The sequence below is a fragment of the Phascolarctos cinereus genome, unplaced genomic scaffold (assembly GCF_003287225.1).
Source record: "Phascolarctos cinereus isolate Bilbo 61053 unplaced genomic scaffold, phaCin_HiC Scaffold_1;HRSCAF=81, whole genome shotgun sequence".
Taxonomy (NCBI): Eukaryota; Metazoa; Chordata; class Mammalia; order Diprotodontia; family Phascolarctidae; genus Phascolarctos; species Phascolarctos cinereus.
Window position 1 is genome coordinate 193403908 of NW_027555514.1, and position 27238 is coordinate 193431145.

Sequence of the window (27238 nt, forward strand, 5' to 3'; positions counted from 1 at the left end):
CCCCTCCCCGGGCAAGGGAAGCACCTGACCAGCTGGAGAGATGAGAACTAAAAGAGGGTGCAGAATCAAAGGGGACTGGGGGAAGGGAAGGGTAAAGCTTAGAGTACCAACTTCAGACTCCCACAAGAAACCTGCCTTTTCCTTCCCCTATCCCCATCTCTCTTCTTCCATTCCTTATTTCAGTTCTTCCATTTCTATTTCCCTTCTCCCCCACCAATCCCTTGTCTTTTTTCTTCTCTCTCTCCTACTTCCCTGAAGTCTAGTGAATTTAGAGCATTAGAGTTAGAAGATCTGAATCCAAGTCCTGACTCTGATGCTTACTAGTTATTGAACCCTGGAAAAAGTCTCTGGCTTGAGAATTAATTTTTTCATCTGCAAAATGGAGGTGATAAAAATTCTTATATTCACAAAATAGCTGGGAAAAAGGTACTTTGTGGATAAGCTCCGGCCTTGGAGTCAGGAGGGCCTGAGTTCAAATTCGGCCTCAGACGCATGACACTTACTAGCTGTGTGACCCTGGGCAAGTCACTTAATCCCAATTGCCTCACCAAAAAAGGCCAAAAAAAAAAAAAGAAAAAAAAAGAAAAAGGTACTTAGTAAATTTTAGAATGCTATAACATTCTAAACTGCTACTGCTACTACTAGTACAAGTACAACTACCACCATCACCACCACTGCTACTACAACCATTACCACTACTAATATTACCACCACCACCACCACTCTTCCTCCTCTTCCTCCCTTTACCAAGGCTCAGGCCTCTGTCTCTCATCATTCAGAATTACTGAATTTCAGTTGAATGAATGGGACCATGGAGGCCATTGAGTCCAAACTCCAACTCTCTCCATTAATGCAAGTATCAACCTGTATGTAACTTACATTCTTAGAGAGTAGCCTGAAGTTCAAAAAAGTTAGTGACCCATGGTGACACAGGTAACAAATGTCAGAAGGGGGACTCTAACAAAGCTCTTCTCAGCTCTGAGTCTGGCTCTATACTGCTGCTGGGTTAATCTTTCCAAAACCCTCCTTTCACTCTATTCCTCTCCTGCTCAATCCTTCAGCTGATGACAGTTTGACCCCACCTTTCTAACACTATTTCATATTGTTCCCAAGACCTACCCTCTGCTCCAGTAAGAAGCACTTACTTCCACAATCAACCAATATTTATTAAGCACCTGCTATGTGCCAAGCCCTGTACTAGGTGTTAAGGATATAAATGAAATAAACCTTACTTACTAAGTATCTGGTAACTTTGAAAAGCAGTTTCCTGCCTCTGACTTTTTGCTAATATGGTCTCCTATACCTGGAAGTCTCTTTCCTCTCCCATCTACTTATCCAGTCTATTTATTTTTCAAATAAAAAATTAGCTAAAATTCCATTTCCCTCATTGAAGTCTCCTTGAGCGCTGACCCACACTGATTTCTCCTTTCTCTAAAACTCCTATGCCGTTTTTGTCCGTACCCATACACTTTATAAAATTCTGCTCTTATTCTCAAAGAGATCCATGAGCATTTGACATTATGACCACTAATTGTGTCTGAGGGTAAAAAACTGGTTTGACTGGTATAGCCCCAGTCTTCAAGACACTTGTATGATAAGGTTCAACTGACTTGAATACAGGATATCTCCCTCATTTCCCTGGCATATATTTGCTGTGGCACAGTTAATTAAGTTTTCCAGGTCCTTGCCCCGAATTCCTCATTCCTTATTTCAGAAAACATCCTGATATCCGTGGTTTATACCAGTGTCAAACTCAAATAGAAATGGGGGTCTCTAATCAATACATAAGGATCTGTAAAGGCTGGATGTTAACATTAATATTATCTATTGACATAATATTATGTGACATTTGATATAATTGCTATATTTAACCTAATTATATTGTTAATTATATTTCCTAATATAGGATTATATGTAATTGATATATAATTATAATTTCTTATTATGATTGTATCTTAATATTATACGGTTAATGTGATAATAATAAAATATTAATACACAATTACCTATTGTATTTTTATTTATTTTGTTAAACATTTCCCAATTACATTTTAATCTCCTTCAGGCTGCACTCAAGAGTGTTGTGGGCCAGATGTGGCCCTAGGACTGACTGCATGTTTGATGCCTCAGGACTAGAAAACCCAAATGTCTTGCCCCATGAATGATGGAGCACTGTCCTATTGTGCCATGTCGACTCTTTGTCTAAAACGCTATATAAGTTTGAGTTCTGGGTAGCTTGGGACCTAAGATTGCAGTGTATAGCTGGTTGCCTGTCTGAACCACTAGCTTGCCCATGGATCAGGAAGACAATGTGGACAGAAAGAAGTGTTCCCCTATACTGTTCCCCAAGCAGACATCCCATAACTGCTACCCTCATGTGCCAGTGTTGTTCTTCAGGAATAGTTCTCCTCCCTTTTGCCTTACAGACAGGGACCATGATGCTATATCTTCATCTAAACATCCCTTCAATACACCTGTATTTTTTTCTCTCTCAAGCCTTTCTCCATTTGCTCATGATATCCCCTCTACATTGAATACCCCTCCCATCTGCATCCATAAAAATTCTACCCATTCTTCAAAAACCAGATCAAATGACCCTTCCTCTGTGCAATCTTCCTTGATCACCACAATGATCTTTCCTTCTTTTAACTCCCAGATCACTACTGTCTATGTCACTCATATGACGTTTATCATATACTGCTTTGTATTAGAATAAATTGAACATGTCTTCTCTGCCTGACTTTAAACTTCTTTAAAACTCAACTCAAATGCCACCTTCTTCCTTGATCTTCCAGATTAATAATGACCTCCTATAGGATGATGTTTTGTAACTGATTTAATTTCTTTTGTAATATTGTATATTATAAATATATTTGTGTCTTATCCCCTCTAATAAAATATAAGCTCCTTAAGGGTAGGGGCAATATTTTTTAAACTAAATTGTACCTCTTTTCCAGGGTTGAGTACAGAGTAAACAATGTTCCATACACAGAGGCACTTAATACACGTTATTTATCTATGTTTAATATGATTGTACATGTATAGCCTATATCAGATTGTGTGCCATCTTGGGGAGCAGGAAGAAAAGGGGGGGAGAAAAACATTTGGAACTCAAAATCTTATAAAAGTGAATGCTGCAAACCATCTTTATGTGTAGCTGAAAAAAATAAAATACTATCAAGGAAAAAAAATGTTATTTATCACCAATAGCAGCTCCAGCCCCATCTCTAGCTCCTTACCATACATCTTGCCCTCATCTGATAAGATGATCTTGCGCCTGCCACAGGGTGGGTAGATGGCAAGGGCTTCTTGGAAGCTCTGCTCAATGTCAGGGCTCCACACGCCCTCTGCATCATTGTCGATGGGTTTGTCCAAAGCCTCGCTGCCCTCGGAGACGTTGCTCCCCTCAGGGGAGGTGGGAGAGCTCCACTCGTTGGAGGTAATGGTGCCGGCTAGGCCCTCCAAGGCTCCGCTTGGAGAAGGACCCGTTGGACCTGCTGGGATGGAGACCAAAGTGTTGGGGGTGACAGGAAAGACCATCAGGCAGAAGACAGGGGAAGCAAGGGATCAACTTTAGGACAGAGGGTCTACATAGAAGCTATATATTAACCAAATAATCTGGTCTTGGGAAAACAGTCAAACCTTGTATAATGAGGGTTAAAGAAAAGGAATAGCCAGTGGGGTTAATAGTGAAAAGGGACTAGGGCTGAGGGGAGCTGGGTCTGAGGGGTGGAAAGAAAGAGATTGGGAGATAAATATCAAAGGCAAAGAATGAAGCAAACATTAGAGATCTCAGTGCATTCTAAAAACAGTGCAAATTACGTAAAAATGTTATTCTTCTCAATTTATTAAGTTTCCAGCTGTAAAAGTTTTTGTAATAGGACTATATAGCAAGCACTGGTGGACTCTCCCCAGTGGGTGGCCATGAAAGTAGGGTTTAATGGTTCAACTAGAGCCTAAAATGCTTTACATTCTGATCCAGCCCCTGCCACTAACTGTGTAAACTGGAACAATCTCTTATAGGCTGCCTAGCCAATCCTTCTCCAAAACATTAATGCTATCTACAAAATTCCTGACAAATGGTTCTATAACTCCAGTGATGGGGGAATCAGATTTTCTAATCTGATCTGGCTACCACTACTTTGGTGAGCAGCAGCAAAATAACTGAAGTGTTCAACTATATGCTAGAAAGTTTAATATTACGTATTATCTCCAGTCCCTCCATCAACCCCTACTGTCTTCCTGTCCTCATCTACATATATCTACAAATATATCTACAAATAGACCTTATAACGAATGGAGTGGTCCTTTGTGAACTTTAGTAGACACCTGCGTGTCAGGATGAATTATTCTGGGTTTTGTGGTCATAGAAACACTGTTTTATTTATCCGTCTCGTGTTCTTTCTTGTCCCTTGGTCAGGAGGAGAAGGAGTTAGTTAGCTAAGTGATTCTGTGGTAGAGCACCCAGAGCCCACTCTCCAAAGAAGGCTTCCTGATTGGCTCAGAGTCAATTTGGAGAAAGGACAAATGAGCTCCATCTATCTTGCCCAGGATAAATTTCAAAATAGGCTGAAGAGTAAGGAATGTCATGAGAAGGAAGGTGTCATACTTTTCTGGGATAATAAGAGAGTCTGAATGCAGTGGCCTGAAGCTTCTGAGCTGAAAATCATAAAAGGCCAAACTAGGTCTAGGAAATGTTAGTTAAAGATTTAATTGAAACATTAATTAATCAGGGATGGGTGATTTTCCTTTAATTACAGATATAATGACTTCATCCTGGCACACTTTTTTTCTTTTAAAGAAATTCTAAAAATATGACTTTGTGAAGATAGGGTTCTATCCTGGGTTCTATCCCAGGCTGCCTATCTGCCAAGTTCCTTCCCAGAAGCATTCTTCAGTTTTCTAAAACTATTCACTATCTCTCAGAAATCTCCATAAAGGACTTTTATCCCTGTCCCAAGCTGTTGGGAAGACAAAATTGTCCAAAGCAAGATGTTGTGGTAGGAGGGGGAGAAAGGGAGGTCTTCTGGGAGTCAGGGTCTGAGGTACACACTTATGGTTGAAAGCTATAAAGACCAGGGAGCATAAACTGAGCTCCAAAACACACATGCAGCTAACACAGACGTGCAAATTAGGACAGGTCCCTGAGCTGGAAGAAAGTTAACAAATATTGGCAAAAGCTCTCCTTGGTGACCTTTCACTTAAATTTTCTTGTGACTTTGATTGAAAGGGAAATTTGGAAAGTGAGGGGAAGGGACTGAACATGTGTGCTGTAAAAAGATCTCTTCATAAGTCCTCTGAACCGTTTGGTTCATTTGATAAACTCAGTTATATAATGACAAACTCATTTGATAAACTCATCTCAAGACCCTCTGCAAAGCTCCTTATGACAGCCCCTTTTCCCACCTTCACATACTCTTTCCCTATAGAGGTGTATGTAGGTAGAAGGGAGAAGAGAGTGTAAGATTCCTCTGGTTACACAGGCAACCAGCCAGCAATTATAGTCTATGCCCCAGGCCCTCCACAATCTAATTGCCTGATTGCTCTGACCCTTATCTCACATACACCAACCCAGAAGAACTGGAGAGTACTGGAAGTACAAACAACCATCATCATCCTTCTTGCAAATCACTTTGGCATTGCAGAAGTCAGGCAAGGAGGCACCATGGTTCAGGAGCGCAACCACAGAAAGAGGGCACAAGGATGTTTGACTAGCCCCTCTCCTTCAATGAGGCAGCATGATGTAGCAGATAAGGTACCAGATATGGAATTGGGAAGACTTGGGTTCATAGCCTGCCTCAGACACTTACAAGCCGTGTGAACCTGGGCAAGTCAATTAACCTCTGTGGGCCTCAGTCTATTCACCTGTAAAATGAGGGAGGGGGTGAGACTCAATGGCTTCCAAGGTCCCTTCTAACTCTAACTCAGTCATAGTATGATAGCCTATAGCCCCACAAGTGAAGTTTTCCAAGGACCTGCCCTTTGTGTCCACTATCCCAGAAAAAGTAGGGCAGCAGGTCACCCAAGGCCCTGGGATCTATGACCAAATGGAGCTACTCCCAGTCTTCTCCTTACCAGCCTAGGTTCACGGAGGAGCAGCCTCAACCCTACCCCAGCCTGATCCCAAACGATCATTTGATAGCCTCTCAGAAGCCCAGCTCCCACTCTCCCTGCATGGCAAATCTACAGAGGAGTCATTGCCTGGTAGGCCATGTTAGAAGCACAGGGTGTAAGCTGACACCGTCCTCCCAACCCCCTCCCTCCATGACTCTTCACCCCATCTCTCCCCTTGAGAGAAGTTGTGTCTGTTTGTTTGTTTCTTCCCTCACAAGTATTCCACTTTATCCAGCAGTCTGTGCCTGCCAGAGAAGAGAATGTGAGTGGAGAACAGATGGCCTTATTAAGCGTAGGATGTAAACTACTACCACTTAAAAGAAGCAGGACAAATGCTCCCCATCTGGGGTCTCCAGGTCTGATCCTAGGGACCTCCATCGAAAATTCCACTTATTGTCATTCTGAAGTCATCCCTAAACTCTGGTAATTACTCAAGATAATTAAGATACAGCTATCTGGAATTGACATAGTTTATTAAGATAACCAAAGATGTCCAGTTTAGAATCATAGAACAATACTTAATAGTTATTTATTAATACACTTAATAGTCAAAAACTTTCATTTCAAAGATGAGGAAACTGATGTTTTATGAAGTTAAGTGTTTGGCCTAAGGTCAAATAGATATACAGCTTTTCCTTGAATACCTCCTGAGGCAGTCCTTTCCACTTTTGGACAGATGTCATTTTTTAGGGATTTTTTTCCCTTACATTGATTTTAAATCTGCATCTTTGCAGCATCTATCTTTTTCTCCTACTTCTGCCCTTTAGACCAAGCAGAAAGAATAAATTTTAAAACCCCTTCCACATGCTAGCCCTTCAGATACTTGAAGATGGCTATCATGACTCCCCAACTTTTCTCTTCTATAGTCTACATCCCCACTTCCTCAGCTAATCCTCATATAGCATGACCTTGAGATCCCTGCACCATCCTCAGTAACCCACTTCTGGATGTCCAAGAACATCCATCTTCCATCAATATTCAGTAGAATATATGCTCAGGGATACAGGAAGCAAAATAGATGATGTAAATATATACAATATGCAATATACACAACATTTATATTTATTATATATAATTGATAAACATCTATTTTTAAAAATTTAGATTTAGATTTAAGATCTAGATCTGGAGCTGGAGCTGGAAGGGAACTCAGAGGCCATCTAATCCAAATTCCACATTTTAAACATGATGAAACTGAGACCCAATGTCACATTAGAAGTGGATTCCTTGTGGGCAAAGACTTTTGTATTTGTATCCCTATGCTTGGCACATAGTAGAAGGAATGCTTGTTGACTGACTGATCTCAAATTTATGAAATTGATTTTTAGCAATGCAAGTATGAGGCTTTTCATTTATCTCTATTACATTTCATCTTATTAGATACCATACAACTTTCCATCAGGTTCTTTTTGGAACCTAAATCTTTCATCCATTGTGTTGGCAATTCTTCCTGGCTTTACATCAATCAGAAATTTGATAAACATACCACCTATGTCTTTCTTCACATCAAGTCATTGGTAGGATAGACTTTGTCAAATGCTTTACTAAATCCTAAGTAAGCTATGTCTAAAACAGTCTTCTCCTATATCAGTCCAATAACCCTATCAAGAACAGAAATAAGGTTAGTATGGTATCATCTATTATTTATGACGACATGCTGGTTCTTTGTGATCACTATTCCCTTCACTAGGTATTCAGTTAACCCTCCTTTTAATACATTTTAACATTTTCTCAGGAATTAAAGTCAAGCTCACCGGACTATAGTTTGCAAGCTCTCTTTTTAAAAAATCTGCAATGATTACCCTTCTCAGTCCTGTATTCTCCTTGCTGTCCTCCAGAATCTTTCTGAGACTGCTGATGGTGGCTCTGCAGTCACATCTGCAGTTATTTCAGTACCCAGGGATATTGTTGAACTGTCCCTCATGACTTGAACTCATCAAGGGCAGTGAAGTACTCTTTTCTCCCTAGTTTATCTTGGGCTGCAGCTCTCTGTTAAGTCATTTTTGTTCTTCCATTTCTAGCCCAGAGATGGCTCTCCTCCACCAAGGAATCAAGCAAAACAAGATTTGAACTTCTCTGTTTTATACCACAACCTATCATCCTCATCATCTCATCACACTAGGCAGTCATCCTGGCCCTTCTTTGGTCCATTTTTCTCCAATATAGTATTAATTTTTTTAAATCACTTTTTGTTGTCCTGAGGTGTCTCCACCAGCCTCAGCTCATTCTGGGACATCAGTCTTCATACCCTTCTTACAGGACCATAATGCCCTTTTTTATTCATTCTCCATTAACTGACTGTTTCCATCATCTGCACAGGTCTTTTTAAAATCTAGGCTGGTTAAACAGTTCCCCATTCATCCACATGGATCTCTTTTAAAAATTCTCTCTTTTTCTCAATGAAATTTGTTTTTCTTGGTGGCTTCAGAAATTGATTCTAAAGAGCTCCTGGATTACCTATCATTCCTGGAGTATCTTCTCCTATAGAATTATAGACCATTGGTCCTTTCCTATCCTTTTCCTGAACCTTTTGGTACCTACTCTTTAAAAAGATGAACGTGACTAATAAGGAAATATTTCGCATGATTACACATGTATAATCTATATCGAATTGCTTATCATCTCAGGGAGGAGGAAAGTGAGAAAGGGAGGGAATTTGGAACTCAGAATTTTTTTTAAATTTTTATTTATTTTTATTTGTTTTAGTGAGGCAATTGGGGTTAAGTGACTTGCCCTGAGTCACACAGCTAGTAAGTGTTATGTGCCTGAGGTGGGATTTGAACTCAGGTCCTCCTGACTCTAGGGTCAGTGCTCTGTCCAGTGTGCCACCTAATTTCCCCCCGCCCCGAATTTTTTTTAAATGTTAAAAATTGTTTTTACATGCAATTAGGAAAAAATAAAATACTACTTTTTTAAAATTTAAGGTGTACCTCAGACTATATACCCTGCCTTTCTCTTCTTTTCTAGCAACAAATTCAAGTTGGATCAGTAACTTTCCTGCAAAGTTTCCATTATTTCTACTCTAGCAACCAATCATTCTTTATTGATAAAAATCAGCTCATCCACTCAATTACTCAATAAGTATTATGAGATTTAGGCAACTAGGTGGCTCAGTGGATAGAGTGCCAGGCCTGGAGTCAGGAAAACTCACCTTGATAAATTCAGATCTGGCCCCAGACACCTAATAGCTGTATGATTCTGAACAAGTCACTTAACCCTGTTTGCCTCAGTTTCCTCATCTTAAAAATGAACTAGAGAAGGAAATGGCAAACCACTTCAGTATTTCTGCCAAGAAAGCCTCAAATAGGGTCATGAATAGTCAAACATGACTGAAAAAATTGACTGAACAATAACAACTTAGTAGTTAGGACCTAAAGGTGCACTCAGGTTCTACCACCTAACCTGTCACTTCCCTCTGAGGGGTTGATCTAAGCTCTTTCTCCCTGTTCCTGGTTTTGAATGTTCTGGTTCATACCTGCCTGGCAGTGGACACCCACTCACTGTGACAACCCACTTTGGCGGACATCTGGACAGATAGCTAGGGCCTCTGATGCTAGGGAATGTCAGCAGTAGAAAAGGGCACTAAACTACTGGCCACAGTGTCAACTAGTCTTTGGTGAGTTTTATCTGTGGACCGTGGCCCGGGGCTAGTTGTGACTGCTGCTTCCTCTTTGCCTTCTGAACCCATGTTCCTAAAGTTCTGGCCTTTCATCCTTCCCACCCAGCAGAAGCAGGCCCCCAAGACTTGAAGAACAAAGCATGGGGCTGGTTGTCCACTGAGGTTAGGGTGGATTGAAAGGGACGTGGTAGAGTCAGAGATCTGTGTTACATAATCTATGGTGCATTGAAGCTGGGCACCCACTCCCAAGCAACTCTCAACCTCCCTAGTTTCTTCATCTGTAAAATGAAGATAATAATAGCACCTACCTCATGGGGTTCTTGTGATTATCAACTTAGATCAGTGATATAAAGGACTTTGCAAACCTCAAAGTGCCACGTGTTAGCTATCATTTTTATGATGTAAGACCTAGAGTCCTTCACCGGGAGTCCCTGAACTTGCTTTGTTGAAAAATGTATTTTGATAACTATATTTCGATATCATTGGTTTCTCTGAATCTTATATAATTATTTTATGCCTTTAAAAACCTTATTTGGAATTCAATTTTTAAAAAATGAATATTAAAAATAAATAATAATCATTAAAACACAATTCTGAGAATGGATCCATAGATTTCCCCAGGTGTCTACATAAAAAGCTTAAGAGTCCTTGACTTGTACCTTAGTTCTAAATGGGAAGACTCTGAAACTTTTTATTTTTTTAAAATTTTATTATATTTTATTTTTATCCTATTAAATGCAAAATTTTTTTTAACTTTTTTTAAATTTTAAGTTCTAAATTTGCTCCCTCCCTCCTTTCCCCCCTTCCTGAGAAGGCAAGCAATTTGACATAGACTATACATGTGCAGTCATGCAAAACATACTTCCACATTAGCCATGTTGTGAAAGAAAACAAAAAAGAAAAGCCAAAAGCCAAAAACAGGGGGGGAAAAGTATTCATTCAGACCCTGTCAATGTTTTCTCTAGAAGTAGATAGCATTTGAAAATTTATATTTTTATCGGGCACTTTTCAAAGTGGTTTGACCTTGTGGTGGCTCTATCTATGAGTATACTACTACTATAGAATATATTTATATATTGTACAGTGTACTGTATAATCTCATACATATTTTTATTAATTATCAAGCCAGCGAGTGCTTTTCTCTTAAACTTACATATTATCCATATACTGGGGAAGAGGGATGGTGAATGAAAAAAAAATTCTGGCTAACTTAAAGTTCTCCTAAGTAAATAAAATATTATGAATTTTTTTTAAAAAATGTTAGTCTCAGAAGAGGTTCCTAGGCTTCACCAGAATGCCATAGTGGGTCTAAGAACTCCTGATTTAGACAAGGACTATAAAGGCTAAAAATTATCTCTACAATATACTTAACAAGAAGTCACCTAGCCTTGACTTGAAGATTTCCATTAAAGGGGAACACACTGCTTCCTTAGGTACGTGATTCCATTTCAGATACTCTGAATTGTTCAGAAGTTTTTCCTTATACTAAGCCTAAATCTACTTCTGCAACTTCTTCACTTTGCTCCTGGTTCCTCTCTCTAAGGCAAAGCAGAAGCAGTATGATCTGTCTTTCACATGATAGCCCTTCGAATACTTGAAGACAATCATCATGTCATCATCACCTTAAGTCTTCTTTTCTTCAATCTAATTCCTTATTCTTCAGTTAATTCTCATATTACATGATCTGGAGACTTTTTTTCCCCCATTGTGGCTATCATCCTCTGGAAGCCTTCTAGCTTTCTCAATGAGGAATGGGAAAGATCTTAATTTAGAAAGGCCAAGGTCATCCCATCAGCATCTTAGGCCAACACCAGTCATCTTGACTTTTGTATTGCCACTGGACTTCAATGACTCTGGAGGAGTAAGGCTGCTCTGCCTTGCTTAAATCCAAATTCATGAGCAAATCAAGACATCATCAGTCCTCTTCATGAACAAAGAAGGAACAACACCAGCTTCTCAAAGTCTTCACTAGCCCACAAACAATGCTCTCCCATCTACTGGGAAGAAGAACCCTGGAGAAATCAAAGCTTTCTACTAATTCCCTGGGTGCACTTGGGGAAAGAATTTCAACTCTGTATGTTTTCGTCTCCTCATTTGTAAAACTAGGCTAGACCATATGATGATTATAATACATAGTTCTACCACTCACTAAGTGCTTTCCTCACAATCCAATGAGTGAAGAGATTTCTTCCAGGTCTAAAATTCTATCTTTGGGAAAAACACATAAAACTTGCAATTCTTTAGTTACATGACACAAAAGATTTTATTTTACTTGAATATTCTCAGTGTCAGAGCCACAGTCTATTAAGTACTGTCTTAGATAGGAGGCCCAGGGGAAGAGGTTATGTCATATGTCACTTCCTCTCTTTTGAAAATAAGAGAGTTGGAATAGACTATTACTAAGGGCCCATTTGGCTAACATCCAATGCTTCTGTGACTTTCAGAAGGCTGAGGTCAAATTGGGTCATGTTTGCCAGGAACTAGAGATGGCTTGCCAAACCCAAAATACATCCACACACACACACACCACCCCCCATCTAAGTGCCACAATGGCTAGATTTACACCATTTTTGCTTCATTCCTTCACCCTTAGGTGCAAATTTTGCCTGTTTTAAAATGCAAATTTCCCTGGAAGAGTATAAACCATTAAGTTCCTTAGTATGAATCAGTTTATCAGATCTTCATCTTCCCAGTCAAGTGGGGGAATGGATAGAGTAGAGGGAAGGTAACTGAAAGGGACATAAAAGGATCAAGAAAGGGGAGATAGGAGAAACAATATTTCGTTTGTTCATCACAATTTTTACTAGAGAAGGAAAGGAGAAAAGAAGGGAGGAAGGCAGGCAGGAAGGAAGGAAGGAAGAAAAGGGAGGGAAACAAGCATGTTGTTGTTATTACAGTCGTTTCAACCATGTCTGACTCTTTGTAACCATGTTTAGAGTTTTCTTGACAAAGATACAGGAATAGCTTGCCATTTCCTTCTCCAGCTTATTTTACTTATGAAGAAACTAAGGCAAACAGAATTAAGTGACTTACCCAGGGTCACACAGCTAGTAAGTATCTGAGGCCAAATTTGAACTCAGGTCTTCCTAACTCCAGGCCTGGCACTCTATCCACTGTGCCACGTAGCTGCCCCCATAAACAAACATATATTAAGTACTTATTATGTGCCAGGCACTGTGCTAAGTGCTTTGTCATCATCATTTCATTTATTCCTCACAACCTTGAGAAGTACTATTATTATTACCATCATCTCCATTTTATAGCTGAGAAAACTAAGGCAGACAAAGGTTAAATAATTTGCACAGAAACATACAGCTAACAAGTGTCTGAGGCTAAATTTGAACTTAGGTCTTCACCACAAATCTGAGGAAAATAGGGCAATAGAAAGGTCTTGAGAATTGAGCCCCAGAGAGGTTAAGAAATAGGACCAATCTCTCCTTCCATACATAGACCTAAAATTTGCAAGGAAATTATATGACAAATGCCAATGTACTTTTTTTTAATTTCTCTACTGCACCTCCACTCTTGACCCAAATGGATGATGAGGGGTAGCTCGAGGCTTAGAACCCCAACATTAGCCTACTCTAGAGTAAGATGGCCCCTGAGAGAAATTTCCAGATTGATCTCTCTTTTCTCCTACCCCATGACCTCTCTGCTATGCCTGATCACTGATAACAACGATCCTCTAGTCATTAACTCCTTCCCAAATCTCTCCTCCCAGATCCCTCTATTCCTTGGTCACTTAGGATGAAATTGTCAGTCCCTCCCTTCTTATACTACATTGAAGTACCTCTCAGAGCATTCCAAAGGAAACTTCACCAGGACTGGGAATTGGAGTAATCCCATTAAAAGAGGAAGAGGGATCATCCTTCTTAATAGCACCAACCCTTGTACTGGTGCCCTTGATTCCAATTTGTCCCTAATCTGCATCTCTCATCCACTGGCTTCCTATTGCCTACAAAAATGCCCAGATCTCCCCCCTACCCCCTTTAAAATAAAAAACCAAAACCTTCACTTTGCCCTATCTTACTCTCGACCTATCATTCTATATTTCTCCTTCCTTTCACAGATAAACTTCTAGAAAAAGTGATGAGCTCGATGATCTTGGAAAAATATGGACAGACTTGCACAAATGAAAAGCAAAATGAGCAGAACCAAGATAGCATTGTATATGGTAACAGCAACATTGTTTTGAAAACAACAGGGTCTCACGGACTGAGGGCTTTTGTTATTATATTTGCTATTATAAATACCCAAATGAACTACAAAGGACATACGAAGGAAGACACAGCTATCTGCATCTAGAGAAAGAACTGATAAATAGAAGTATGTGTAAAATGATTTAACATATATATACTTGTGTCTAATGGTAGCCAACTTGGGGGGGGGGACCAGTAAGAAAAAAAAGAAATTTACATGATAACTTTATTATATATTTTAAAGGAATAGCAAGTTGTACATAATAGATTTGCAGTTTCATGTGCAATCATCTTTTTTTTATTATCCTATGTTATGGAAATGCTTGTTTTATTTTATTGCATAAATTAAAAATAAAATAAAGAAAAAAACTTTTTAAAGAGAAAAAGCTGTCTGTATTCATTACTTGTATCTCCTTTTCTGTCATTCCTTTTTCAGTTTTCTGCAGTCTGGCTTCCAACCATCACACTCAATGGAAAAGGCTCACCAATGGCCATTTTATTGCTAAGTACAATAGGCTTTTTCTTGGTCCTTATTATCTTTCATGATCCCTATGAATCATTGCCACTATTGACTACCTCCTCTTTATGAATACTCTCTCTTCCCGGAGTTGTGGTTTTCTTCTTACCTGCCTGACAATTTTCCCTCAGAACCTTTTAGTGAATCTTCACCTATCCCACCTCGAAAGGCTCTAATTTACCTTACCTCTTCTTCCAATAACAGTTCTTTCTATGCCACTTAAAGGTTTATAAAGCACTTTCATCACAACTCTGTGAGATAGGTAGTAGAATACTTTACATGGGGGTGGTGCACCTGAGATTTCATTTCTAGAGGAGCTTCTCATGAGGAAAATCCCTCTTACTCATGCAGAGCTGAAACTCTTCTGAAACTTACCATCTTAGAGAGTTGCCTGGGGGTACACTGAGAGGTTAAGGGATTTGCCCAGGATCACAGAGCTAGTATATGTCAGAGATGAGACTTGAATCCAGGTCTTCATGACTCTGAGATCAGCCAAGTCACTTAACCTTTATTTGCCTCAGTTTCCTCAGTTGTAAAATGGAAATAATAATACCTACCTTATAGGGTTGCCATAAGGATCAAATGAGATAATATTTGGAAAAAAAAAAAAGCCCTAAGCACAGTGCCTGACACAGAGTAGGTGCCTAATAAATTCTGGTCCCCGCACAGCCTTTCTATAAAAGCTGAGATTTTTATAGTACTTTGACATTTGCAAATGTGTACCTTATTGTTCCTGCTGATTCTGCTGACTTCACTCTTCATTAGTTCATATAAATTTTTCTATGTCTCTTTGAAAACATCTATTTCCTCATTTTTTAAAGCACAACAGTATCCATAATATTTATATACCACAATTTTGCTTAATCATCCTCCAATTGTAGGATATCTCCTTAGTTTCCAATATTTTGCTACCACAAAAAGAGCTGATACAGATATATATCTATATATCTATATATCTATATATCTATATATATCTATATATCTATATAGATCTATATATATAGATATATATATAGATATATAGATATATAGATATATAGATATATATCTATATATATAGATCTATATAGATATATAGATATATAGATATATAGATATATAGATATATATATATATATAGATCTATATATATAGATATATATAAAACCTTTTCCTTTTTATTTAGTCACTTTGGAGCATAAGCCTAGAAGTGGTATAGCTGGGTCACATGGGTTATATCTTCATCACTTGACATCACAACGCCACACACATGTTGCTGTTCCATCTTTACAGTCACATCTGAATCTTTGTGACCCCATTTGAGGTTTTCTTGGCAAAGATACTGTAGTGGTTTGCCATTTCCTTCTCCAGCACCCTCACTTGACAGATGAGGAAACTGAGGCAAATAGGGTTAAGTGACTTGTCGGGGTCTCACAGCTATTAAGTGTCTAAGGCTGGATTTGAACTCAGTAAGGTGAGTTCCTGACTCCAGGTCCAGCCCTCTGTGCACTATGGCACCATCTAGCAGCCCAGCCATACACATACTAAGTGATTGACAACTACCTAATATCTCTGAATGATATCACCACTGATATCATGCTGCCTCCATATACTTACAAAACAAGAAGTCTAAAACTTAACACATAGGAAGTGCTTGATCTACCTCCTCAATGTGACTCTTACACCAGGGTAAGGGGGACAGAAACATTATGCCATGATGGAATGAAGGAAAGTGATTATTAGCTTCACTTCCCTCCCCTCCAATGTTATTAAGTGCCTCCTTAAGGCTTACTTTAAGGCAATTTGAATGGTTCAGGTGCTAGTTGCCAAGAATGCAACAGGAATGAAAAGCAGACGAAAAGTGGTACATGTGTTTACTGCTAGGCCCTGAAAACCTCAGCAAGTTTTGAAGACAACATGGGATGCACTCAACCTAAGATCTGGGAAGGGGAAGAAGTGAAAGGAACTTATTGACCCTGAATCAGCTATGATATGAGGGCAGGCAAGTCAGAAAAACCTTGACAGTCAACAAGCAATATTTCTTTTGAGTCTGGCACACCCAGAATACTGTAATGCTAAGGTCTTGCTAACAGAAGAGCTGAAAATGTATTATTAGCTCTAGTATATTGGTCTGGCATAGTCTCAAAGAAAAGCAGTAACACTTCCTCATCATCATCAGACACTTCCAGTAGATTGCAAGTAGCTTGGAGAAGCAGTCAACGGTAGTTTCAAAGGCAAGGGAGATGGAGGAGCTTCAGTGAGTGCTGTCAGAGCAAAGCAGAACAACAATAAGAGGCGCTCAGGTTCAAGAAATAGGGAGCCGTGGGAGTCAGAACCAAGAAATAACAAGGTACAAGTTGTTGGGAGATGAAGCCATGGAAGACGTTCCAGTCACAATACAACCCTTCTCCAATCAGGATCATAATGTTCAGAGGAATTCTCTTCCTCACAAGTGTAGGAACCTGTGGGAGATTGTACCCCTTCACATATTAGAAGTGAGAAGGGAAGGCTAAGAATGATTCTATTGTTTGATTTTCTGTTATTTATTACTCTATTTTGTTCCAATATTTTAAATGCTTTGCTCTTTGGTGTATGGTTCCCAACTAATTTATTGGTAAAGAATACCCATTATGGAGGGAAGGGGGGGAAGGGTGTTGAGCCATAGTTCTATACTTATGATTGAATCCAAAATATCCCACTGAATCTGTATGCATTAGGCCTCTGTTACATCAATAACTAGACATTTCCTATATGTTAAGATAAAGTCTTAAAAGTATGAGGAATCCCCAGATGGTGGAACCATCTCCTGGGAAAGTGACCGTAAGAAAGACTGCTTTAATCCCAATTCTAGAAATGGAAATCAGGTACAAACCTCTAACTATATGCACCTGAAATTTCTTCCATTGGGTCTTCTTCATCTATATTCTAAATAGGTTTCTCATTTCTAGCTTAACGGACATGTTATCTCATACACGCTACAGAAGGAACTAACAGAATCTTAGAGATGGATGGGACATCAGAAGCTATCTAGTTCAACCTTATTTTATAGGTGAAAACAACTAAGCTAAAAAGAAGTGACCTAACCAAGGTCATATGGCTAATCATTACTAAAACTGAGTCTTTAACTAATCATGGAATCTTAGAAAGGAAACAGGCCTTAGAAGTCATTGGGGAGAGGTGGCTAGATGGTGCAGTGGATAAAGCTCTAGCCTTGTTGTCAGAAGGACCTGTGTTCAAATCTGGCCTCAGACACTTGACACTAGCTGTGTGACCCTGAGCACGTCACTTAACCCTGATTGCCTCACCAAAAGAGAAGTCATTGGGGACTACCTTTTTCCCAATGGATGTCCTCTCTATAGCATCCTCAACAAATAATTTATACAACCTGTGTTTGAACACTTCCACTGATAACAACTCACTTTCTTATCCATTCCATGGTCAGACAGCAATACTGATAAGAAAGCTGCTTATATTGAGTCAAAGTCTCCTTCTTCATAACTTTCACCCATTAATCCTAATTTTTACATAGAACAAGTCTAGCCTATCTTCCTTCCACTGGAGAATGCTTTAAATGTATGAAGAGAATTATTTTTAATCTCTCCATTCCCCAACCACCCAGCAATCTTTTCTTATTCAGTTTCCTCACCTATTCCTCAGTTGTCACGCTTTCCTGATTCTCAGGTTATCTTTTTCTACATATTCCAATTTGTCAATGTAATTTCTCTTCTAAAAGTATCAGGGGCAACTAGGTGGAGCAGTGGATAGAGCACCGGCCCTGAAGTCAGGAGGACCTGAGTTCAAATCAGGCCTCAGACCAAACACTTGACACTTACTAGCTGGGCAAGTCAGTTAACCCTCATCTGCAAATTCATCTGGAGAAATGGCAAACCACTCCAGTATCTCTGCCAAGAAAACCCCAACTGAGGTCACAAAGAATCGGACATGACTCAACAATAATAATGACCAATTAGTAAACTATAGCAATGGTGTCAAATTTAAATAATAGTAGATCCCTGCGGGCCCCATAGTAAGTTAGAAAACCACAAATGAACATCATCTATGTTATATTATATTTTTATTTGTCTTGTTAAATGTTTCCCAATTCCATTTTAATCTGGTTCAGGCCTCTCTGGGTTCTAGCAATAGTCCAAGCAAGAGGAGATAAGGGACAGAACCAGGCAGTAACCACACGGATGGAGAGAAGGGAATGGATGTACAAAACGTTGTGGCAATTGATTGGATGTGGGGACTGATGGAAAGTGAAGAGATGAGGGTGACTCCAAGGATGTGAACCTAGATGACTAGAAGGCTGGAAACAGTGAAATAGAGAAGTTAGGAAGAGAAATGGGTTTAGAGGAAAAGAATGAATTCCACTTTGGACAAGTTGATCCTATACCCTCCTCATTCATTTTCTTGCTCTACACATGGCTTAAAAAAACAATAACAAAACATTTTTTATTGCTTCTGACTCACTGTCCAAAGCTCTTTCTACTATACCACACTGCCTCCTGTTCCACTGAGCAAGATGCCAGGAAGGAGACCAACCAGCCAGGAAGGAACCCAACTAGTTGTTTTTCCAGGCTGGGCCAGACATAGTCTGAGAAGACATAGCAGGGGCTTAAAGGAGTAGGGGAATGAAGGAGAAGAAGTGGCCTAGAGAGGCCTCTAATTGGCTACAAAAGAACAGGGATATTTTGCTTTTGAAACATGAAATCAATTCTGTGCTAATTAAAGGGGCTTTCAGGATGTCAGCTTTCATTTTGAGCTCACTTCCTCATGAGGGGAGGACTGCAACCTTGCTGATAAAGGTGCCCTATGTGTCAGCAGCCCCTCCTAGCTGCTCCAGACCCCCCCCCAACTCCACCCTTCCCATTACACAGTCTGCTTTTCCTTTTGGGCGGATGCGATCACATCCCCCAGGAGGGTCACCCCAGCCACTGCTCAGCTCCCATTTCCTGCTGCCGGTGACTCCTCTGAAGCCTATTGTTTCCAAGCAATTTGGGTCAGAGGAAGGTGGGTCCCCACCCAAAGAGGCCTGACCTCACTACAGGCACAGTGCTGCTCCGGGTCATGGGGAGACTGAGCCATCCTCCTACTCTTCTTCAGAGCAATCTAAATTTCCCCCCCTGCCCGCACCTTTGTTGAGCTTCCAAATCCTTCCCATATGAAGGCGTTGTAGATTTCCCCCAAGTTCCAGGTGAGTAAAGCAGAAGTAAATTCCTAATTTTTTTTTTAAAAAAAGAGCAAAAAAAAAAAAGATAGGCAATAAGGGAGCTAAAATTTACTCAAATGGAAAATAGTATTCTCCTTATTTTCTGGATGAAAAAACTAAGATGATACCCTCTAAGCAGACCAAAAGAGAACTGGAACTAGAACCCAAAAGCCCAGACTTCTAGACTTTCTAATCTTCCACTGCAAAACTCTTTCTTCTCTACTGCCTGGACTGTTTTAATCCCAAAGGGATGGGAGTTGGGAAGGGAGAAAATCAGCTCCTCTACTCCAATTCTAGAAGCTCCAAGGGTGCTGTAATCTCAAAGACCAATACCATGTCACAGGGAACAAGGGGAGATCTGGAGAGAGTAATAGATTTGTCAATTGCCATAAGCTATCTTTAACTACAGAGAAGATTACTGGAGTGAGACCAGTAGCACCACCCATCTCCTCAGAGGAATGAAGACAAGGATGTAGAGCAACCACAGAGAAGACTTTCTAGTTGGCATTGGGATACTTAGCTAAGTAAATCTGTGAAAATCCCCTAGTAACTTAAGGATATGGAAGGTCAGAGTCTAGACCCCCTTGGACTGGGACTAGGTTAAGTATAAGATCTGCATGGAGATAGGGATGGATGTGACGACTTTCAAAAGTGCTCTCTCTGCCTTTCTCTGTGTCTCTGTCTCTGTCTCTCCATCCTTCTGTCTCCTCTACCCTCCCCCCCCACCTACTCCATGCCTCCCTCCTAGCTCTGGCATTCTATGATTCTATGGAGAGTAAAAATATGGTGGTTTTGCCTCCTGATCTTAGCTACATAACACAGGACATAATGTTGCACCAACATTGTACCAGCCACCCCCATTACCTGGATATTGTAGGAGGCTGAGTAGTGTCCCGGGGTCAAACAGAAAGGGTATGTGGGAGAAAGAGTTATCAGCTTAAATGTTATGAGAATCTCCTAGCAAATGGTGCTTGCTGCAACATACATGCCCCAGGATCCTAAAGGTAGAGGAGGCTAACCATTTACTCAACAAACACTTTCTGAAGGCCTGGAAGGGCTGTGCTTGAACCTATGGGAAACAAGGAGAAATTCAAGCCTTCCAGGAGCTGGAAAGCTAATATAAACCACGAGAAACAATGGCAAACAATACAAGCCAACAATATAATGAAGCACTACATTATATGGCACCGACTATGATTATGATAGGAAGGTAAGCAGAAGAAACTCAAGAAGCCCTGAAATAATCAGGGAAGGAATAGTCAGGGAGGAAGAGCTAGATTTGAGCTCTTGAAAAGAAGGTGGCTTGGTATAGTGGAAAGAGCCCTGGCTTTGCAATGAAGACACCAGCTTCGAGCTTACAAGCTGTGTGATTTTATCTGATATCACTTTATCTTTCTGGGCCTTAATTTTCTCATCTGTAAAATGAAGATGTTAGCCTAGATGACATTTTTAAAGACCTCTTGCAGAATCTCTTCTAGATTCTGAAATACTTGAGAGAAAGTGTGGCATGATGGCTATCAAACTGTACCTGGACATCCAGGAAGACCTGAATTCAGATTCTGCCTCTGACACTGTAACTTAGACTGTTGAGATTGAGCTTCCTCCCCGGTAAAGTGGAGATAATAATGCCTGTCATACCTAACAGGATTGTTGTGAGACTCAAATAAGACAATTCATGTAAAATGCTTTGCAAACTACAAAACACTCTATAAACGTCAGTTATTATTGACTAGAAAGCGAACCTGCTGTCTAATTCCTTCCTGTTTATTTCTTGGTAGAGATGGAAGGTAACATGGCACTCTGATGTTGATCCAGTAACGCTTCTCATAATTGCTACCAGCTTATGACAACTGAAAAATCCAAGGACTTAACTGAGCTGGCTCAGACTTGGATAAGGGTAGAGGGAAGAAGGTGGCTTTTCAGAAGAGGAGGACATTGGTGAAGGCACCCAGTAGGAATGAGCATTAGAATAATTTATATTTTTAGAGCTGGAAGCAATCTTAAAGAGTTCATTCAATCCTTTCATCTTACTGATGATGAAACTGAGGCGCAGAAAGGTTGAGCTAGAGCAGCTCGGTGATGCACTGGATAGGGCGCTGGGCCTGGAATCAGGAAGACCCAAGTTCAAATGTGGCCTCAGACACTTACCAGAAGTGGGCAAGTAACTTAACTTCTGTTTGCCTCAGTTTCCTCAACCCTGAAAAGGAGATAATATTAGCACCTATCTCACAGGGTTGTTGTGAAGAACAAATGAGCTATCTGTAAAGCACATAGTGCCTGACACATAGTAGGCCTTAATAAATGCTTATTCCTTTCCCTTACCCCTTAAATGACTTTCCCAAAGTTTTGGGTTTTAAGTGGCAGAGCTGGGATTCAAACCCAGGCCCTCTGACCTTAAACCCAGAGTACTTTTCTCTACATTCTAAAGATCTGTCCCACTATATGTATAGCATTTTACAGTTTACAAAGCACTTTCCTCAAAACAAGCTTGTAAGGTAAAGATGTTATTATCTTCATTTTACAAATGAGGAAACTCAGGCTCATAAGGGTAAAATACTCCAAGCTCAAGGACATAGAACTAGTGAATTATATGGGAGAGACTCATCGATGAGTCTATTCTAGTTCAAAACCCAGTGTTCATTGCCAGATACCACACTGCCCTCCATGGTGTATAATGAGGAGATCACCTGATTAGGAGAGAGAGGAGTCAGAGTGTGGAAGGCCAGCTTGTGTTATAGGAAGTGAGAATTTGAAAGGTTTCTGTGTAGCAGACCTGTTGGTACAGGATGGATTGACAAAGGTTAAGACCGGAGGTTTATGGCTCAAAGAGATCAAAGAAAAAGGAAAAGGACCCATCTGTACAAAAAGAGTTACAGCAGCTATTTTTGTAGTAACAAAGAATTAGAAACTGAGGGGATATCCATCAATTGGGAAATAGTTAAACAAATTATGGTATATGAATTCTATCATATAGAATACTATTGAGCTCTGAGAAATGATGAAGAGAATGGTTTCAGAAAAATCTGGAAACACTTACATGAATTGATGCAAAGTAAAGTGAGAAAAACTAGAACAATTTACACAATAACAGTAATAGTATAAAGATAATCAACTATGAGGGCAGCTAGGTGGCACAGTGGATAGAGCACTGGCCCTGAAGTCAGGAGGACCTGAGTTCAAATCTGACCTCAGACACATAACACTAACTGTGTAACCCTGGGCAAGTCACTTAACCCATTGCCTAGCTAAAAATAAAGATAATCAACTATGAAAGATTTAGTAACTTTGATCAACACAATGATCTATGACAATTTCAAAGACTCATGATGAAAAATCTTACCCATCTTCAGATAGAAAATAATGGACTCAGTGCAGATTGAAGCTTATTTTTTTTTCTCTTCCTTTCCCCCCTAGGGTATGACTAATGCAGAAATGTGTTTTGTATGATTTCTTATTTGTAATGGATTTTGTATTTCTTGCCTTCTCAATGGGTGGGGAAAGGGTTGGGGCAGGGAAAGGACGTAGAATTAAAAATAAAACTGAATTAAAAAGAGAAAAAGACTGGAGGCAGAGAGAACTTACCCTAAGCAAGAAAAATCCTAGGTTATCCCCAGTCTAGAGCTTCCCCACCCACCGCCCCAGGCCTGAGGTTTATCTGAGGGACTCAGATCTGCTCCGGGACAAAACTAGCATGGCTCTAAGGGAGCTCCAGCTAGACTGTAGATTAGTTTGGGGACTGGATCCTTCTGGGCTAGGGCTGATCTAGGGCTTTTCCCAAGTCAGAGCCGATATCCTTCCCAGACTGGGCCAGGACTTGGTATACCTGGGTTCTAGGGCTGCTCTGTCAGAGCCTTGCTATGACCCTCTCTGGGTCTCAATGTCCTGATCTGTAAAATGAGCATTTGCGCTAAATGATCCCTAATGTTCTTTCTGATTCTGTTGGTCACCATTGCGCTTTGAACCAGGGCTTTGTGGTTTGAAGAGTGAGATGAAGTCCCCTGGACAACTCACCTTCATGGAATAAGTCAGAGATAAAGGTCAGGAGGGGGAAGAAGTAGGTACAGAGTGTAGACCAAAGAACTGGGAGAATAGCCTAGTCCCCTGGTAACGTGTGTGTGTGTGTGTGTGTGTGTGTATGTATGTGTAATCTGTTATTTGTTGTATGTTTGGGGAGATCTGTTTTGGAGATAGCCAGGTAGGCTTTGGGGAGAAGGGTAAATCAAGGCATGTTTCTACCTCCCTTTTTTGAAGATGTAGTCTTATAGCAAGAAGGAACATTGGATTTAGAGTCAGTGGGTTCAAATTCTGCTTCTGCCACTTACAAGGAAAGGCAAGGTGACAAGTATTTACTGAGGGATTACTATGTGCCAGTCTTCCATACTAAACACTGGGATATAGACACAAGCAAAAAGAAAGACAGTCCTATCCTCAAAGAGCTTCCATTTAAATGACAGAAGCCCACACACAACAACCTGTATGACTTCAAACAAATCACTTCACCTCTCAAGGTTTCAGTTTCCTCATTCAGGAAATTAAGAGTTTATATTAGATGGTCTCAAGTTTTTTCTCGTTTGCTAGAACAGCATTATCCAATGATCCTATGAGCTTTGCCAGAATCACCCTATTTTTCCTTTTGAACATCTCAATGGGAGGCCACAATGTCTCCCCTTTATTTAGAAGAGGAGACAATTAAGATGTTAGTTCCCAACTTAGGCTTTGTTACCTATACCAAAATCCCGCCCCCCCCGCCCCCACTCCCCAACCTCACTGTCTCTCACTGTCTCTCTCTGTCTCTCTCTCTCTCTCTCTCCTTCCCCCGAACCAGCTCATTCACTCTAATGTTCAAATGGTGAAAACACGAGAAATATCTCTATTGAAAAGAAACCAAGTAAAGGATAAGGGAAGGAGAGGGAGTAGGGAAAGAAAACTCAAGATGAGTGTAAAAATTAACTACCCAAGACCATTATGCCACAGCATAGGCTCACAGGATATTTTTGGAGCTGAAATGGACCTTAGAGGTCAGCGAGTCCAACCTTTCCTTTTACAGATAAGGAAACTGAGGTCCAGAGACAAGAAATGACTTGACCAAGGGTACAAAGATTATTAAGCACCAGAGCTGAAATTTGCACCCAGGTCCTAACTCCAAATCCAACATGCTTTCCACACCATGCTACTTCCCAATAAGCCAACAGTAAGCAGAATTGGAAACAGAACAATCTGGCAATAAATTAGCTTTGTAAAAAGAGATTCATCCATCCCCCTGCCCTGGGAAAGTGGTGAGTCACGCACTGGCCAACTGGCCAGTCATAAAAAATGAGGCTGTCTTCAGGCTAGTAAGGCCTGGTAAAAAGATGAGAGGGCTGATAAAATTTTGCCCTTATTTGCAAGGCTACACTAGACATTACTTGGATCAGAACTGAAAAGCACCCTCTTAAACAACTCAAAAGATTCCAACATTCATTCTCTCCAGGGTGTGATTTACAGCTCAATTCCCATACATTACCAGTTCTCACTTCCTGCTTTTGGTCCCAACCCTCAAGTCCCTCCCATTCATTACCTTGTTTTCCCAAGAGCCCACAGGGGAGCGAACTCAACTTCACATTTTCAAACCATCAAGGAATTTGCCTCAGAGCCCACCCTGCTCTCTCCAAAACAAATCTCCCTAAATACATAACAAATAACCAATGTAAAACACACACACACACTCACACACAAATAACCCAAGTCACACAATACAAACATGGTTGATGATTAAACCTACATACTACTAAAGTCGGTCTTATCTATTCCTCTCAGCTCCATCTTTCTTCTCTCTTTTTCTTTTCTCTTTATCTCTCCTCTCAGTCTCTGTCTGTGTCTCTCTCTCATATACCCAGATTTACATCTAGAGATACTCACACTCAGACACAGACATATATGGATAGTCAGATATGTACAAATATGCAAACACATTTAAAGACACAGGGGCATCAGCCCACAAAGAAAACAATTCACCCATTCAGAGAAACCCTCACATTTTGAAATAAGCACACTAAGATGCAGAAGTTCAAACACAAATCTGCCCACTCAGAGACTCTGTCTGCAAAGATTCATGCTAACATAACACTCTCACACAGAACACACTGAACTAAAGTCATACACACAGACTCATGCAGCCCTACCAATTCATTTAAAGATGCTCACAAGGTGAGATCTAGGACCACATGTTTTTAAACACAGACATTTACCCACTAGCAGCACCACTGCCTCTCCCCAGGGAATATCTCTTTCACAAAAATACATATATATATATATATATATATATATACACACACACACACACACACACACACACACACACACACATACATATATTTTTTTTTTTCAGGGAGGACTCTGAGTTGTCCTGATGAAATGCCAATTCTAGGTTTCTATAACCCTCTCACCCTACAACTCTTATAAGCATGGCCACCATCAAGCTTCTCATCACCTCCCAGAAAAAAAAGAAAAAAGAAAACACTGCTGACTTCTATGCCACTTATAGCCTCATAACAAAAAACAACAATTACCCACAGCAAATTCCAAATACCTCCCTCTGAGTACTCTTCCCTCTTCTAGGGTTAAATTAAGAAAGGCCTGGCAGTAAAGAGTAACAGATGGGAAATCCTTTCCTTTACCTTTATTCACAGCTTTTCTGTTCCCCAGAACCCTTTTATTTCCCTACTACTTCCATCTACCTCCCTTCACATTATGGTGGTTGCCGCTATAATAATAACTCACATATTACCTGTAAAATATTGATCTAGTTGTTTCTCCCTGTGGTTGCTTCTTGCTTTGTAAAATGAAGGGGTTGGATTAGATAGATGGCCTCCAGGTCTCTTCCAGCCCTAAGGTATGATTCTATACATGTGGTACTTTCTAGTTACAAAGCACTTTGAACATATGATCTCTATCAGGATGATAATGTATATATGGTTAGCCCTATTTTACAGATGAGAATACCAAGGCTTAGAACTTGCCCAACAATACATAGAATTACTGTAATCACTCCTAGCAATTATCCCCTGCCCTTCCTTCCCTCCATATGCTCTTGCTTTCCTGCTACTTTAAAAAGTCCCTTCCTCCTCCTGCTTTTCTCCCATCCCCAGCCCTTAGGCATCCTAGTCAGTAATCTAGAATAGAGGATCTCTAAAATCTTTTCTGTTCCAAATCTATGATTCTATCTGTGATCCTATGAATTCCCCTAAACACACCAATCTTCCCGCGCATTTCTCCATACCTTTCCCTCCTACCCAGGCTAGAATCCATAGTGAACAGTGTTCCTTACCTGTCCCAGGATGGGGGATGAGAGAGGGATGGTGTGCTAAGTGAGTTCTGAGGGGCGCTCAGAGATGCACCAACTCTGTTCCAGCTCCCCAATAACGCTGTAGAGAATGGACAAGGGAAATCACGTTGGGACGGCAGAATTTCAGGGTTCCGACTCCTAATACAACCCTCCCCCCCAAAAAAAACCTCCCCACTGAAAGGAGACTCAGGCTTGGGAAAAGTTGGCTGGGGGACCGCAGAGCCCTTCTCCTAAGAGCATAATGATGGGGAGGCAGGATCCCCACAGTATAGCC

General features: G+C 40.3%; 1 protein-coding gene across 3 annotated transcripts in view; it reads right to left on the reverse strand.

Annotated features, from left to right (window-relative positions):
* TEAD4 (TEA domain transcription factor 4) overlaps positions 1-26969 on the reverse strand; it is a 69137-nt gene extending 42168 nt beyond the window's left edge. For 2 of the 3 annotated variants that reach the window (XM_078155949.1, XM_078155950.1), the window contains exon 1: positions 3240-3325. In XM_078155949.1, the coding sequence (XP_078012075.1) occupies positions 3240-3246 (7 nt within the window). In that variant the 5' untranslated portion in view covers positions 3247-3325. Of the gene's footprint in view, positions 1-3239; positions 3326-26946 lie in introns of those variants that run through there. The other variant, XM_078155952.1, reaches the window with a different exon arrangement.
* Between the last annotated feature and the right edge of the window lie 269 nt (positions 26970-27238).